This window comes from Emiliania huxleyi, assembly GCF_000372725.1.
Source record: "Emiliania huxleyi CCMP1516 unplaced genomic scaffold EMIHUscaffold_882, whole genome shotgun sequence".
Taxonomy (NCBI): domain Eukaryota; phylum Haptophyta; order Isochrysidales; family Noelaerhabdaceae; genus Emiliania; species Emiliania huxleyi.
In genome coordinates, this window is record NW_005195425.1 from 1 (window position 1) to 14,898 (window position 14,898).

The following is a 14,898-nucleotide window of genomic DNA, read 5'->3' on the forward strand; positions in this document are numbered from 1 at the left end:
CCCTCGCCTCCCTCTTCCATCTCGCAGTAGGGCCCATGCCCAGAACAAGAATTCGAGGACCACAAGCCCCTCTGTCGTGTGTTGCTCGTGCGTGTCGTCATCATCTGTCCCGCGTCCACACCCATACCGCGCTGGTGTCCAGTCCGAGCCTGACTGTTCTTCACCTTTCTACCTACCTACCTACCTCGGTGGAGACTTGTTTCTTGCTCCTTTAGGTGCTTTTAATACGTTCTGATTCTTGTGCTGATACTTGCGTGTCCGAGACTGCTTGCGTTAGGCCTCTGGGTTTTCTTTGTGTCGGCGTCCTGTCTCGTTCCCCTTTGGGTTGGACCTCTAGTTGTTCCCCTACAGCAGTGGTGGTCCGCTCACTGCGGTTTCTCTTGCTGCCGGCTGTCCGCCGACAGGTGGAGCCCACACAGTCGGCGACAGTCCGTCGCCGCGCGCGGACCGCGCAGGACCCGGACCGGGCACGTCCGTGGAACCGGAGGTTCTTACGGCACGCAGGAAATATGCTCGGCGAGGCGCGGGAAACGTCGGCGGGGACCTCGATGGTGGATGCCTCAGCCCCTCCTGAGCTGGCGGCGGCAGGCGTGTCGGGTGGCGCACCATGCGGCGTAGGCGGCGGAGCAGACTGGGCGGGGGCGTCACGGCGAGCACCGGCGGTCGAGGGACGAACATTGCGCTGATCGCGGCCCTAGGTGGTGGCTGGCATATAGAGTGCACGGTTTGACCATGGCAGCGCACAAGTTGGCGGTCGACGCTGTCGTGTCGATGGTGGTGTCGGCCTCGGCGCGAGCGATGCAATAGTCGAGGCCGTGCTGGCCGGAGGATAAGCCATACTCGATAGCGGTCCCGCCATAGCTCCCGCAAAGGAGCAGGAGGCTAGGCAGAGGCCGCATCGCGTCAGAGAGTGATATATACGTTTTACCAAAACCGAAACACGAATCTCCAATCAAAAGGGATGAAATCCCTTATGGATATAATCGCCCAATTATCTCAGGAATATAGTGTGAATGCCCGGGAACAGAGGGCGAGACGATCGAGGGGTCCCGTACCACGCGGAATCGACCCTATCCAGTGCTCAAGTGCTCAAGGAGGCAACGGGGTACGTGTCAAGTCCAAGGAAGGCAAATCGAAGTGCCCGCAAACTATCGGCGGGAGCAAGCCGCCACTCTCTCAACCTACCCCCCAGACCAGATATGGCGGACGACGAGGTCGCGGCGCTTGTTGTGGACAACGGCTCGGGCATGTGCAAGGCTGGTTTTGCCGGCGACGACGCCCCGCGCGCCGTCTTCCCCTCCATCATTGGCCGGCCGCGTCAGCCGGGCGTGATGGTCGGGATGGGGCAGAAGGACTCGTACGTTGGAGACGAGGCGCAGTCCAAGCGCGGCATCCTGACGCTCAAGTACCCCATCGAGCACGGCATCGTCACCAACTGGGACGATATGGAAAAGATCTGGCACCACACCTTTTACAATGAGCTGCGCGTTGCACCAGAGGAGCACCCCGTCCTGCTGACCGAGGCGCCGCTCAACCCCAAGGCGAACCGCGAGAAGATGACGCAGATCATGTTTGAGACCTTCAACGTGCCCGCCATGTACGTCGCCATCCAGGCGGTCCTCTCGCTCTACGCGTCGGGCCGCACCACCGGCATCGTGATGGACTCGGGCGACGGAGTCTCGCACACCGTGCCCATCTACGAGGGCTACGCGCTGCCGCACGCCATCCTGCGGCTCGACCTCGCCGGCCGCGATCTGACCGACTGGATGGTCAAGCTGCTCACCGAGCGCGGCTACTCCTTCACCACCACCGCCGAGCGCGAGATTGTGCGCGACATCAAGGAGAAGCTGGCGTACGTTGCGCTCGACTTTGACCAGGAGATGCAGACCGCCGCCCAGTCCTCGGCGCTCGAGAAGACGTACGAGCTGCCCGACGGCCAGGTCATCACCATCGGCAACGAGCGCTTCCGCTGCCCCGAGGCGCTCTTCCAGCCCTCCTTCCTCGGCATGGAGTCGGCGGGCGTGCACGAGACGACGTACAACTCGATCATGAAGTGCGACGTCGACATCCGCAAGGACCTGTACGCCAACGTCGTCCTCTCGGGCGGCACCACCATGTACGCCGGCATCGCCGACCGCATGTCCAAGGAGATCACCGCCCTCGCGCCCGCGTCGATGAAGGTCAAGATCATCGCGCCGCCCGAGCGCAAGTACTCGGTCTGGATTGGCGGCTCGATCCTCTCGTCGCTCTCCACCTTCCAGCAGATGTGGATCTCGAAGCAGGAGTACGACGAGTCGGGCCCGTCCATCGTGCACCGCAAGTGCTTCTAGGCTGACCTGCGTTGCGAGTGGTAGCGTGCATACGTGTGTGACCAGACGTGGGGACCTTGCTCGGTCGGTGTCGGGTGCGCGGGCCGCGGCCGCCGGCCCGGCGCGGGCGGGGTCCTGGCGGGTGCGGCTGCGGGGACGTCGCTCGTCGGACGAGCGGCAGTGCGCAGTGGGCGACGTGTATCTTTGTTTATACTATCAAAAAAACAGAACGCGCTTCGGAAATGCTTGCGCTTGCTTGCCGAAGGGGCCCGTCTTGCGCACGCGCGCGTTTGCAGCCGCGTCGCACGCCAGGTCAGCTCGCGATCAGCGCGCGCCGAGCCCCCCTTCCCCCTGCAGGGCGCGGCCCGGCCGGCCGCCTAGCGGCCGATGCCGACGCTCCAGACGCGGATGTGCCCGTCGGTGTAGCCGGAGAAGAGGGTGGCGCCGTCGGCCGACCAGCAGAGCGAGACGCAGTGGTGCGGCGTCGCCTTCTTGCCCACGGGGGGGAAGTCGGGCTCGAGCTCGTCGACGATGGACTTGGACTCGAGGTCCCAGATCTTGATGCACGTCGTCGTCGCCGCGCACAGCCAGTACCGGTTCGGCGAGAAGACCATCGAGTAGATGACGTCCCCCGCGACGAGCGAGTAGAGGTGCTTGCCCTCGTTCAGGTCCCAGAGCATGGCGGTGCCGTCCTTGCCGCCCGAGGCGCAGAGGGAGCCGTCGGGAGAGACGGTGACCGTGTTGAGGTACCCCGAGTGCCCCACCAGGTTGGTGCGCAGCTTGCAGTTGGTGAGGTTCCACACCTTGACCAGCTTGTCCCAGCCGCAAGACACGATCAGCGGGTTGGCGGCCGACGGCGAGAAGCGGACGCACGAGACCCACTCGGTGTGGCAGTCCTCGGTGATGGTGTACTTGCACTCGCCGAGCGTGTTCCACAGCTTGATCGTCTTGTCGCGCGAGCCCGACACGATCTGCCGGTTGTCCGCCGAGAAGGCGACCGAGAGGACGTCCTTCTCGTGCGAGACAAACCGGCGGGTCGTGGAGCCCGTGTTGAGGTCCCAGAGGCGGAGGGTGCCGTCCCACGAGCCGGAGAGCGCGAACTGGCCGTCCGACGAGATGGTGACGTCCTGCACGTAGTGGCTGTGGCCGCAGAGCGACTTGGCCGGCACGCCCTCGCCGCCGGCGAGGTTCCAGACGATGACCGTCTTGTCGCGCGAGCCCGAGAGGAGGACGTCCGACTGCTCGATGGTCGTCGCGATGCACGTGACCCAGTCGGAGTGGCCCTTGAGCGTGGAGCGGAGGTTGAGCGTCTCGGCCATTGCTGCGGCGGGGGGCGAGGGAGCTGGGAGAGAGCCCCGCCGCGCAAGGGACGCGCCCGCCGCTGGCAGGGGCGAGGGGGCGGGACGCGGGGCGGGGTGGTGGTAGCAGGGGCACGCGCAGCGGCGCGGGACCGTAGACCGCGCTGCGGCACGCGGGTGCCGGCAGGAGGAGGCGGAGGGGAGGCGGGAGCAAGAGGCAAGACCTGTTTAGGATATGGACACGGGTGAGCAGAAAAAAAGCAATTTTATTTTTTATTTTTTTTATGTTCCTTTAGTTTATCTCTTTTCTGTCTTTGGTTGCTTCCGCGTGCTGATGAGGCGAACCGCGGAAAGAAGAAAGAAAATCGTGCCTTTTTACGACACGCCGCGCGTTTTGACTATCAGCATTTGGCGCGAGCCACGAGAGCCACTGACGTCCACGGGGGAACGCTCTCATGACGCTCCGCGCCCACCTCCTCGAGGGTCGCGAGGCACAACCGGATCCTCCGCCGCAGCGCCCACGCCCGCCCGAGGTCATCGTCATGGGCTTCGAGGAGGCGGACGGGGACGACCAGCGCGGCTGCTGCACTCTCCCGCTCAAGAGCCGGTGGCTGCCGCGGCCGCACGAGTGCATCGACGCGTGGTGGCGGCCTGCCTTCGACGCGCTGGCGGAGGGTGCGCGAGGCGAGGCCTTGATCCTCACCGAGGAGGGGAGGTAGGTAGAGCCGCGGCATGCGCTGCTGCGGCTCGTGGCGGAGGGCGGCGACGACGGCGACGACGGCGACGACGGCGACGGCGGCGACGGCGAGGAGGGCCTGGTGGTGGAGGGCGGCGGGGTCGGCGGCTCTGTGGTCGCCTCGGAGGCGCTGATTTCCTGTGCGTGGCTGAGGCAGGCTGCGGACTTGTCCTTCATCGCGCCCTCGATGCTATCGAGGTTGGGGGTGGTCGAGGCGCGGCGACTCGGGGTCCGGCGCTTCACCGTCGACGTCCTGCTGCGCTGCCTGGCCCACTGGCAGAGGACCACCGGCGCGACCGACCGCTCGCCGGAGACGTTGCTGGGGAGCGTCGCGCCAGGCGGGGAGGGCGAGTTGCCGCAGTGGCTGCCCCTGCTCTACGACTTCTTGCGGCGGCGCCTCCGGCCGAAGCACGTCTCCGCCCTCCGCTCGTTGCCGCTCTTCTGCACCGCTGCACCGGACGGCACTCGCACCCTTGCGTCAGCGGCGGCCGCGCCGCCGCTCGTGCCGCGGCGGCCATGTGCCATGCCGTGTCGCTCAGCGTCTCGCTGGCGAGCAGCCGCTCGTAGCACGCCGCCGCGAGCTCGCACTCGCCCAGCTTGAGGCGCATGTTGACATGCGAGAGGATCGTCGTCGGACGCGGGTCGAACCCGCTCGCCTGCGCGAAGAGCGAGGCCGCCTCGGCGGTGTCACCGGCCGCGTTGGCCGCGAAGGCCTGCTTGGTCAGCCGGTCGTGCATCTCCGCTCGCTGCGCCGCCGAGTTGACGTCCGCCGAGCCCTGGTCGAGGTGTCGAGGCCCGGTGTCGAGGTTGTCGAGCTGCTGTCGAGGCCTGTCGAGGGATAGAGGTGTCGAGGCCTGTCGAGGCCTGTGAGGCCCGAGGCCTGTCGAGGCCTGTCGAGGCCTGTCGAGGCCTGTCGAGGCCTGTCGAGGCCTGTCGAGGCCTGTCGAGGCCTGTCGAGGCCTGTCGAGGCCTGTCGAGGCCTGTCGAGGCCTGTCGAGGCCTGTCGAGGCCTGTCGAGGCCTGTCGAGGCCTGTCGAGGCCTGTCGAGGCCTGTCGAGGCCTGTCGAGGCCTGTCGAGGCCTGTCGAGGCCTGTCGAGGCCTGTCGAGGCCTGTCGAGGCCTGTCGAGGCCTGTCGAGGCCTGTCGAGGCCTGTCGAGGCCTGTCGAGGCCTGTCGAGGCCTGTCGAGGCCTGTCGAGGCCTGTCGAGGCCTGTCGAGGCCTGTCGAGGCCTGTCGAGGCCTGTCGAGGCCTGTCGAGGCCTGTCGAGGCCTGTCGAGGCCTGTCGAGGCCTGTCGAGGCCTGTCGAGGCCTGTCGAGGCCTGTCGAGGCCTGTCGAGGCCTGTCGAGGCCTGTCGAGGCCTGTCGAGGCCTGTCGAGGCCTGTCGAGGCCTGTCGAGGCCTGTCGAGGCCTGTCGAGGCCTGTCGAGGCCTGTCGAGGCCTGTCGAGGCCTGTCGAGGCCTGTCGAGGCCTGTCGAGGCCTGTCGAGGCCTGTCGAGGCCTGTCAAAACCATGCTTGACCGTGTCGAGGGGTGTCGAGGGTGTCGAGGGTGTCGAGGGTGTCGAGGGTGTCGAGCGTGTCGAGCGGGTGTCGAGTGTTGTCAAGAGGCGTCTGAGGTATATCGAGGTGTCCAAGGTGGCAGGATGCAGTTGCAGCCCATCAACAAAACTTGGGCAGCAGTTGCAAAGCTGTTTCATCCCTTAGTTGCAGCCTCAGTTGCACCCTGTTGATGTAGCACAACCTGAGCACAACCAGTATAATCTCCGCCTCCACCTTCCGGGTGCGGGGGGGGGGGGGGGTGCGGTGCGTGCGCGTGGCGTGGGTAGGGGTCAGATTCTGCTCACGACTCGAGCACTACTATATTGTGGTGAGCGTGACGCCTCGCTAGCCGCTGTGGCTCGGGCAAAGCCGCGCTCGAGCTTGTTGATTTCGCGCTCTGAAAAGCGCCCTGACTCCTTGCCTTCGTCCTCCATGCGGCGGAAGGACATCGTCCCTCCCCCGTAGCCAACACACGCCTACAGCGTAAGTACATCGCAGCCAGGGCGTGAGTGCGATATTCGGAGCTTCACGCGAATACGAGGGCTACGAACGAATACCGCCGAATGCGTGTCCTCCCTCGAGTGCCAGTATGCAAACAGGTTGTATTCCGCTTCTGGGGGCGCGCCATCGCCCCCACAAAGGAGCTCACAACGACGAGGAGGAGGTGCACCAAGTTCAAACCCTCTGGCGCGGGCGCCGCCGGAGGCGGGGGCGGCGGCGGGGTTTCGGCGGCGGCGGCGGCGGGTTCGTCGGCGAAGGCGATGACGGCAACGACGGCGACGGCGATGGCGCCAGCGGTGGCGAGGGCGGCGGGTTTGGTGAGGGCGGTAATGGGGACGGCGGGTTTGGTGAGGGCGGTAATGTGGGGACGGCGGCGGCGGCGAGGGTGGCGGCAAGGGCGGCGGGGGCGACCGAGCGCAGCGGCGGTGAAGGAGGTGGCGGCGAGGGCGGCGAAGGCGGTGGTGGCAAGGAATTGGGAGGTGGAGGTGAAGGAGGCGGCGGCGAGGGAGGCGGCGGCAAGGGAAGCGGCGGCGAGGGAGGTGGAGACGAGGGCGGCGGCGATGATGGGGGCGGCGGCGAGGGCTGCGGCGGTAATGGAGGTGGTGGCGAGGGAGGCGGCGGCGCTGGCGGCGGATCGATGAACCAGAACGTGAAAATGTCAAAGGGCGGGGGCGATGGCGATGGCGGCGATGGCGGCGATGGCGATGGCGATGGCGATGACGGTGGCAGATGAGGCGGCGGCGAGAGCGCCGGCGGGAGAGGGGAGGGTGGGGTTGGCGCCGGAGGGCCCGGTGGCGGGGGCGGCAGGCATGGCGACGCTGTGAAGAGGGTCCAGCCGCTCTCAAGGCTCGCGGGCTGCTGGCGTCGTTGGAGGGCGGGCAGCAGCCGCAGGACCCGTCGCTCGACTTCATGACGAGGTGGGTGCCGCATGCGTCGGGCGTACTGGCGAGGTAGAGCGTCGCGCACTCTTCGATGGTCGCCGGGTTGCTGCCATCGGCCTTCTCAAACTCCGCATTCGGCACCCGGCTGCCGCTGCAGTACATCGGCGAGCCGATCTCGCAGGGCTCGACTCGAGAGCGAGAGGCGACGCACCGCCGACCTCGAGTCTCGGCTCGAGGCGTCGGAGTTGCGCACAGCGGCGCTCGAGGCGAGGCTCGAGGCGAAGGGCGGCGACGACGCCGTCGAGGATGGCGACGCCGTGCTGATCGGCGACGACTACGTCCTCGGCGGAGGAGGAGGTGGCGGCGGCGGCGCGGCGGCGCGCGGTGTGTTGTCGGAAGGCGGCGGCGGCGGCGGCGGCCAGAGGCCGGGAAGCTTGCTGCGCTGCCTGCTGCACTGGGTTCGCGACCCGGAGGAGGAGGGTGAGGGCGGCGGCGGCGGCGGCGCGCAGCTGGTGCGATCGGAAGGGGACGTGTATTGCCTCAAGCTGGTTGCCGGCGTCCCTTCGGGCGAGGGGCCACGCGACCGGAAAGGCGATCCGCACGGGAGAGGGGCGATGGTCTTTGCCGGCGGGCGGGGCCACTACGAGGGTGAGTGGGTGCACGGGCAGATGCAAGGGAGCGGCGCGTATGTCGAGGCGAACGGGGAGAGTGTGGGCCGTGAGTTCAGAGTTGAGGAAAAATCCGGGGACGCGACCCACTTCGCCACAGACGGCCCCGCGCCTCACCGCTAGGTGACAGCGGCACGGCCGCAGCTCGTGTGCAACACTCCGGACCCTCCGCTGCGAGGCCGAGGGGACAACGAGGTGGCGTCGAGGCACTCCTTAGCTCGAACGACGGCCAAAAGAAGTTTTGTGCCGCGCGACCACCCCGTCTATTCCGTCTTACTTCTTACTCGGTCTCCTCAATCCTAACCCCTCACACCTTCCTATGCACTTCAGCAGCTCACCAGCCTCGCCGACGACGCAGGAGCAGTTGCCGCGTGCAAACACGGAGGACGCTGACGGCTCCTTCCCCGTCAGCGGCGCCGACACGGCCGGCGCGCTCGTGAAGGGCCGACGTGCGTCGCCGAAGAGCTGTCCGTGCTCCCCGCGCCCAAAGGCCCACACAGTGCGCGCCTCGTCGAGTGCGATTGTGTGGTCCGCGCCGCACGCCACGCCGACCACCTTCGTGCCGAGCAGCTTGCGCACCGGCTGCGGCGACCGCTGCCACACGGCACCCTTGGCCCACAGCAGGTCTTGGCCCAGCTGCAGCCATCGGTCCGAGCCGCACACGAGCAGCTCACCCTGGTCGCTGACGAAGGCCGAGTGCGCGTCGCCTACCGCGGCCGCCACGATGCGGCCCGAAGCCGTCGGCAGCGCCACGCTTCTCATCTCATAGGTGTTGCATCTCCGATCGACGGTGCCGCAGCCAAGCTGGCCAAACCGGTTGCCGTCGGGCGATGTCGCCCACGAGACAACCACGGCGAGGTCGCGTGCAATGCCTATGCAGTGGCTAGTGCCGCAGGCCGGAGGCGCGCGCAGTCTGGGCAGCACGGGCGGCGGCGGAAGCTGCGAGGCGACGTTGGAGTCGTCGCACTGCACAGAGCCGTCGGGCTGCATCACGTAACCACGTCCGTTTGCATCGACAGCTCGGGCCATGGTCTGCGCGGCGCCTCGTTGGATCGCTGGGAGGCTCGCTGAGGAGGCGGGAAGGTGGGCGGGCGGGCTCGGAGGGAAGACACTTCTCACGCGAAAGAAGAAAAACTTCGCACAGCTTCTGCCCTCCAAGTGCTCCAAGATGACACTTGGAGTCACAGGCACGACGAATGACAGGCGCCTCTCACCCCGCCGCTCGCGCCGACAGCCGCGACGAGACGTGCAGCAGAAGGTGTCTCAAGTGCTTCCGCGGAGTGCCTCGAAACGTGTCTCAAGCCGAATCGTACGTCTTCAATCATAATAAGCAGAGTACCACCCATAGCCGTACCAGGGAAGAGTGAGAGAGGTGAGGGGGGCGAGAGTCGAGAGAGTAGAGAGAGTAGAGAAGTGAGCTCTGAATAGATCTTATCAGGGCCAAGGGTGGAGAGAGCGTGCATGCCGACACGACGGACCGCACAGCCCATGCAGGCGTGGTGACGGCGACCAAGCTAGACCCCGTTGGCAGCCGCCGTCGGGTGGAAGAAGAAGGCGGTGTACTCGCTGTCCGGCTGGTAGGGGACGTGCGTGGCGGTAATCGGCGGGGAGATCTGGCACTCGCCGGGCCCGCCGCCCTCCTTGTACTGGCAGCAAAAGTCCTTGCCGGCATAGCCCAGGAAGAACTTGTGGTACTGCGCGTAGCTGAGGCACGTCTGCTGGCAGGCCGAGACGCTGTCCTCCTCCAGCTGCAGCGTGTGCATCGACGCGGGGACGTCGGGGCACTTGGCGCCGCTCTGCTGCTGCGACGGCTGCCAGACGCCGTTGAAGGCGAAGCCGGGCTCGACGCCGTCCGGCCCGTTCAGGTGGAAGCCGGGGTTCGTGTTTGTCATCTTGGGTACGTAGCCGCGAGAAGTCGCGTCCGTGTCGGCGCCGACGAGGCTGTCGATGGCAGCCACGAAGCCGTCTGCGGCGGCGACGAGGCCACGAGGAGAGGAGGGCGGAGAAGGAGGAGTCGCACCCGCCTGCTCTGCTTCGTTGCCGTCGCCCATCATCATTGCCGCCATGCCTGCCATCGGATGGCCCTGCGCAGCGAGTGCGACGCCCGCTAGCTCATTGTGGCCCGAGACGAGAGCCGCGCTCGCAAAGAGAGCGCTGGCAACATCGTCGTGCTCAGGGCTAGTCGGCACGTGTGGCACCGGGCGTAGGCCCGGGACGTTGGGGTGGAAGCCAGGCAAAGTTGTGGCGGGGAGCAAACGGCTGGTCGGCTGGTCCTCGTCGCCGCCGAAGGAGCCACCGTTGCCGCCGTTGCTGGGCTCGAAGCCGCCGTTCTGCTCCTGCTCCTCGTCGCCGCCGAAGGAGCACCGTTGCCGCCGTTGCTGGGCTCGAAGCCGCCGTTCTGCTCCTGCTCCTCGTCGCCGCCGAAGGAGCCACCGTTGCCCTGCTCGATGCCTTGAGCGGGAACTTGCAGAGCAACACCACCCTCTGACGCCGGGAACTGCAGAGCGCGTCCGTCTGGCACGTCGACGACGGGCACGGGCGCCGCGCAGGCGGTCGCCACGAGGACGATTAGGAGTCGTGAGTGGTAGAGCATGATGGGCGCTCGAGACGAGAGGCGCGACGTCTCGGGGACGCACGAGCTCGGACTTGGACTTGCGGCCACGTGGGAATCCAATCCGCAAATCCAATCGAAAGCAGAAGGCCAAGGGAATGGCAGAGTCGAACGGCGTCTCTGCCTTGAGGGAGTGCCCTCAACGCACCCTCTACGGCCTCTACGGGCGTAGCTTCCGGAGCGTGCAGGGACGCGAGCAGTCACTTACTTGCTTGCTTGCTCTGCACACAGGGATTTTAAGGAGAGGAGTGTGGTGCTAGCCGTCGCCCACCCTTGGGGTGTCTGCCTCTTCCTATCTCTCTTCGCAGTCTCTCGGCGCAAAGGAGGCGTGCGAGACCGCGGTGGCGCGCGGGCACGCCTTCGCCGCGGACCAGCTCCCGCGCATGCTCGAGAGCTGGAAGGTGCCGCAGAACGGCTGGAACTACAACGAGGTGCCCACGCGCCCCGCCACGAGATGCCCTCGAGATGTCCTCGAGATGTCCTCGAGATGCCAGCCGCCGCGAAAAGTGCGGCCGTGTGGCGGTGCCAGGATCCGATGTTGATCGCCCGAGAGGCTGGTCAGTGTTGCGGGAGCGCCCCTCCTCTCGAACGCCTTTAACCTCCCTCCGCCCCCTCCCCCGCCTTGCACCTCCGCAAAAGGTGATCGTCGACGGCATCGCATTCTCGGCCGCGGCGCCCGCCTCCATCCTCGCCTTCTTCGTGACCCCCTGGAACTCCCACGGCCCCGCCGGCCAGGCGCGCTCCTCTCTTCTCGCACCTCCCCGACACACGTGCCATCCACGCAGCTCCCCCCCCCTCGGCTTGCCGCATCTCACCTCTCATGTCTCGTGCCCCGTGCCGCCAGTTCTCGAGGGCCGCAGGCCGGTACGGCGCCGCGGGGCCGCCCGTGCTCTGCTTCGACCCGCGGAGGTACGCCTCGCCCTTCTCCGAGGCGGTGCAGCGAGGCACCGGCTGGAGTTGCTAGCACTCTCGGGGATGTGTAAGAGCATCCTAGAGACAGAAATATGTGCCCGGCCTGTCGCAGGCCTGAAGCATGCGCCAGTCTACGTCGCCCCGCGGTGTGCGCAGAGGGTGCTCCCGCCTGAACCCTGATGTATATTGGTTTTTACTGGTGGCACTTGTGGCATGGACGCATGTATGTGGGCACAATGGCAATTCAACATGACATGGACATGTGGCATGATGTGCCGGCGATGATCTCATCACGAACATCTCATGCATGCCGACACAAGACTCAGACATGGTCATGGACACATGGTAGGTACATACGTGGACTCTGAAACACTGGTCACTGCAGCACACGGCTCAGTCCTCAGAGCCCTCACACAGTAGACTCTTCCACATGAGCCGTCCTCCCTGTCTCCTCCACCATGGCGACTCGAGACTCGCGCCCCTCGCCGTGCACCTGACTGAAGATGAGACGCCTCGCCCAACCGTTGAACTCGGCGAAGCTCCCAAAGCTCTCCTCGATGACAGACAGCAGCGCCTGCCTGTCCTCTACCCTCGCGCAGCGGGCCTTCTCCGCGTCAAACGAAGCAAACGACGCGGTGACGTCGGAGAGGGTCGCGCGAGTCGACTCGTCGGGGGGTCTGTCGGTCGCGGCGCGATCTGGCTGCCGCGCGGACGGCTCGGCGAAAGGCAGCACGGTGATGCGCTCGAGTGGCGCGCCCATCTTGAGAAAGGCGAAGAGCTCCATGACGCACCAGAGCCGGCTGCTGTACGTCGGCCCCGCGAGGACGAGCAGCCGGTCGCAGCCCGCCAGGAAGATGGGCAGGCACGCGAGCGCCTCCTGCACGTTTCGCTGGTCGATGCAGAGCTTGTCGAGCCAGACGGTGGGCGGCCGGCCGTGCTCCTCCTCGAAGGCCTCGGCCCACGCGCTCAGTGCGGCCCACTTTGGCCCGGGCGGGTCGCTCCACGAGTGAGAGATGAAGGCGTCGCACTGGCCCATGGCTCGCGGCTCGCTGCGCCACTGGCCGCCGTGCGGTTTAGCCGCCTCGCAAACACCGCCGCCGTCGCTGCCGCCCTGAGGGGAGAGGAGACTGCCCCGGCGGGCAGAGGACCGTCGCTTGCTCGACGCGCGCGCGTCGCCCTCGGCGACAAAGTCGTCCTTCGCCAGCTGGTCGAAGCTGACGGTGCGGAAGTGTGACTCGGCCCACTGCAGCAGCGTGTCCACCGAGCCAGCCACCGAGCCGCCCCGCCCCGCGACGAGTCCGGCCAGCACCGCCGCCTCCCGCTCCTCGGCGGTGGAGCCGGTCTTGCAGAGGGCGGAGAGGGCGGCGGCTCGCACTTGCGGCTCGAGAAAGCAGGGGTACGAGAGGAGGGAGAGGCCGCCGAGCAGGACGGGCATGAGGTGCTCGTCAGAAGCCGGGTCCTCTCCCGCCGCCCGAAGCGGGAGGTAGGCGAGAGTGGCACAGCCGGCGAGGCCGCCCGCGTACCGCGCCACGTCACAGTGCAGCAATAGCGCGCGGCGCGGGGAGTAGCTTCCCTGCCTCCGACGCCACCACACCGCGTCGACGAGGACGCTGCAGAAGGCCAAGCAGACGGCCGAATCGATCGCCGCGATCGCGAAGCAGATCTCAGAAAGACCCTCGTCCATGAGGTGTGTGCGCCAGCCGGCGAAGGCCATCAACAGGCTCGCGAAGGCCACAAGGAGGGTGTTTGCTGCCACCATCCCCAGTACCATTCTGGAGTCCGATGGGCGGATGGAGAGGATGGCCAAGCAGACCGCCGGCGGGCAGAGCGCCATCGGGAGCACTGGGCTGCCGAGGGCCTGGATCGGCCATATGCGGTAGACCAGGGAGAGGATGAGCGGTGTAAAGGCCCAAAAGAAGGATGAGATGCCGAGCACCTGCAGCAGCATCTGCACGCGCACCCGGATACGTCGCCGTGCCGCGCCGGCTCGCGAGAGCTCCTGCCTGGCGAGTGCCACATGGCGGGCGGCCCCGCCTTCGCCCCCTCGAGGTTGCGCTCGCAGCTGCTGCTCGCGGTGGCGCCCAATCCCGCCCTGCCTGGTGTCCTCTTTGGCTGCCGCGTAGCTGTCGCGCATGCGGAGAGCGCCCCAGCCACACAGCAGGGCGAGAGTGAGCACCGAGCAGCCGAGCAGATAGATACACCCACCAAAAAGGCCTCGCCCCCGGGTCGAGGCGCCGCGGCCCGAGAGGTGCATCCAAGCTTCTGCGGCGAAGCTCTCGCTCAGCACAGCTCCCTTCTGGCACAGGCAAGGGAGCCGCCTTTCGCAACCGACGTCGCTCCACCCGCCGCCAGGGCTGGCGGCGACGCAATCCTGCATTTCGAGGAGATCGTCGGGCTCGCTCGGCAGCCAGTTTTCATACGAGGCGTTGCAGTCGAGCGTCGCCGGCCTCCATCCGACGGAGGCGCCTCGGTCGTTTGGCCACTGATGATGGCCCAAGAAAATCGTCAGACCGGCTGTGCGATCAGCGACGAACGTTGAGGCCTCCGCTGAGTCCACGCAGGCCGGCGCGACCGGCACTCCCTCCTCCTGCGAGAGGTCGGCGCACGCTGTGAGGCAGCCGAGGTGCGAATGGCGCGAGCTCGTGACGTAGTAGGACCGGTTTCCAGGGGCCCAGTCGAGCCACACGCCTGTCGGACGCCCGGGTCGCGAGGCAAGCACGCGTGCGAGCGAGACGAGGGAGATGGTGGCGCTGACAGCGCAGAGAACGATGAGGAGGGAGGGTGCCATGTGACAGGAGCAGCGAAGGACGCAGCGAGTGCAGCAGGCTGCAGCGAGCGCAGCAGGCTGCAGAGTGCAGCAGACTGCAGCTACTCGAGTAGGTGCGCGCGTGTCGTTCGCCGAGCTCCTTCCGGGTCTCGCGAGAATTTGAATTCTTTTTGTCGAGGTTCTCGAGGTGGATATCCTTTGGCCGCGTTGGGTAGCGAGGATTGGTGTGACGCGATCCACGCAGGCGTGTTTTCTGGCGGCCGACCGTCAGTGCACGGAGTTGCCCCTTCTCCGACTGCCCCGGCTAGTTCCCGAGGTCGTCGGGTGTGATCCCTTCGCCGCCCGAGACCTAGCGCGGGTGGGTTGGAGGGGGGCTCGCCCCGTTCCTCCCCATCGGGCCGCGTGAGCGGCCACGCCTCGCAGATTCGTTTTCGCGCCTGGGTCAGGCGCGCGGGGCATCCCCCGGGTCGCTCGACCAGCGATCCGAAGAGTGGCCGCTATGCGAATGAAAGAGCGGGGCCCTCGACGCCTCAGTCCGGCCCTCCGAGGGGGGAAGGGAAGTGCGGGGTCCCCACGGGCGCCTCAGTTCGGCCCTCCCGAGGGGGGGAGGGGAGCAAGGGGGTGGGGGGATTGGGGTGGTGGGGAGGGGTCTCGGTTTTATGTGGCTAAAACTTGC

The 14,898-nt window shown here is 66.8% G+C and overlaps 5 protein-coding genes across 5 annotated transcripts; 1 reads left to right on the top strand and 4 right to left on the bottom strand.

Annotated features, from left to right (window-relative positions):
- Positions 1–1,164: 1,164 nt before the first annotated feature.
- On the top strand, positions 1,165–2,343 carry ACT-11 (putative actin). Its single transcript, XM_005758085.1, has one exon. It carries the CDS (start codon positions 1,200–1,202, stop codon positions 2,328–2,330), a length of 1,131 nt encoding a protein of 376 aa, XP_005758142.1. The 5' UTR covers positions 1,165–1,199; the 3' UTR covers positions 2,331–2,343.
- A 343-nt stretch (positions 2,344–2,686) lies between these two features.
- EMIHUDRAFT_77411 (receptor of activated protein kinase C) lies at positions 2,687–3,628 on the bottom strand (the record flags this gene model as incomplete). The annotated part of the gene is made up of 1 exon (XM_005758086.1): positions 2,687–3,628. The coding sequence occupies one exon, from the start codon at positions 3,626–3,628 to the stop codon at positions 2,687–2,689; it is 942 nt and encodes a 313-aa protein (XP_005758143.1).
- Positions 3,629–8,205: 4,577 nt separating this feature from the next.
- On the bottom strand, positions 8,206–8,961 carry EMIHUDRAFT_250169 (hypothetical protein; the record flags this gene model as incomplete). The annotated part of the gene is made up of 1 exon (XM_005758087.1): positions 8,206–8,961. The coding sequence occupies one exon, from the start codon at positions 8,959–8,961 to the stop codon at positions 8,206–8,208; it is 756 nt and encodes a 251-aa protein (XP_005758144.1).
- Positions 8,962–9,446: 485 nt separating this feature from the next.
- EMIHUDRAFT_250170 (hypothetical protein) lies at positions 9,447–10,525 on the bottom strand (the record flags this gene model as incomplete). The annotated part of the gene is made up of 2 exons (XM_005758088.1): positions 9,447–10,336; positions 10,411–10,525. 2 exons carry the CDS (start codon positions 10,523–10,525, stop codon positions 9,447–9,449), a joined length of 1,005 nt encoding a protein of 334 aa, XP_005758145.1.
- Positions 10,526–11,864: 1,339 nt separating this feature from the next.
- EMIHUDRAFT_250172 (hypothetical protein) lies at positions 11,865–14,243 on the bottom strand (the record flags this gene model as incomplete). The annotated part of the gene is made up of 1 exon (XM_005758089.1): positions 11,865–14,243. One exon carries the CDS (start codon positions 14,241–14,243, stop codon positions 11,865–11,867), a length of 2,379 nt encoding a protein of 792 aa, XP_005758146.1.
- Positions 14,244–14,898: the final 655 nt, after the last annotated feature.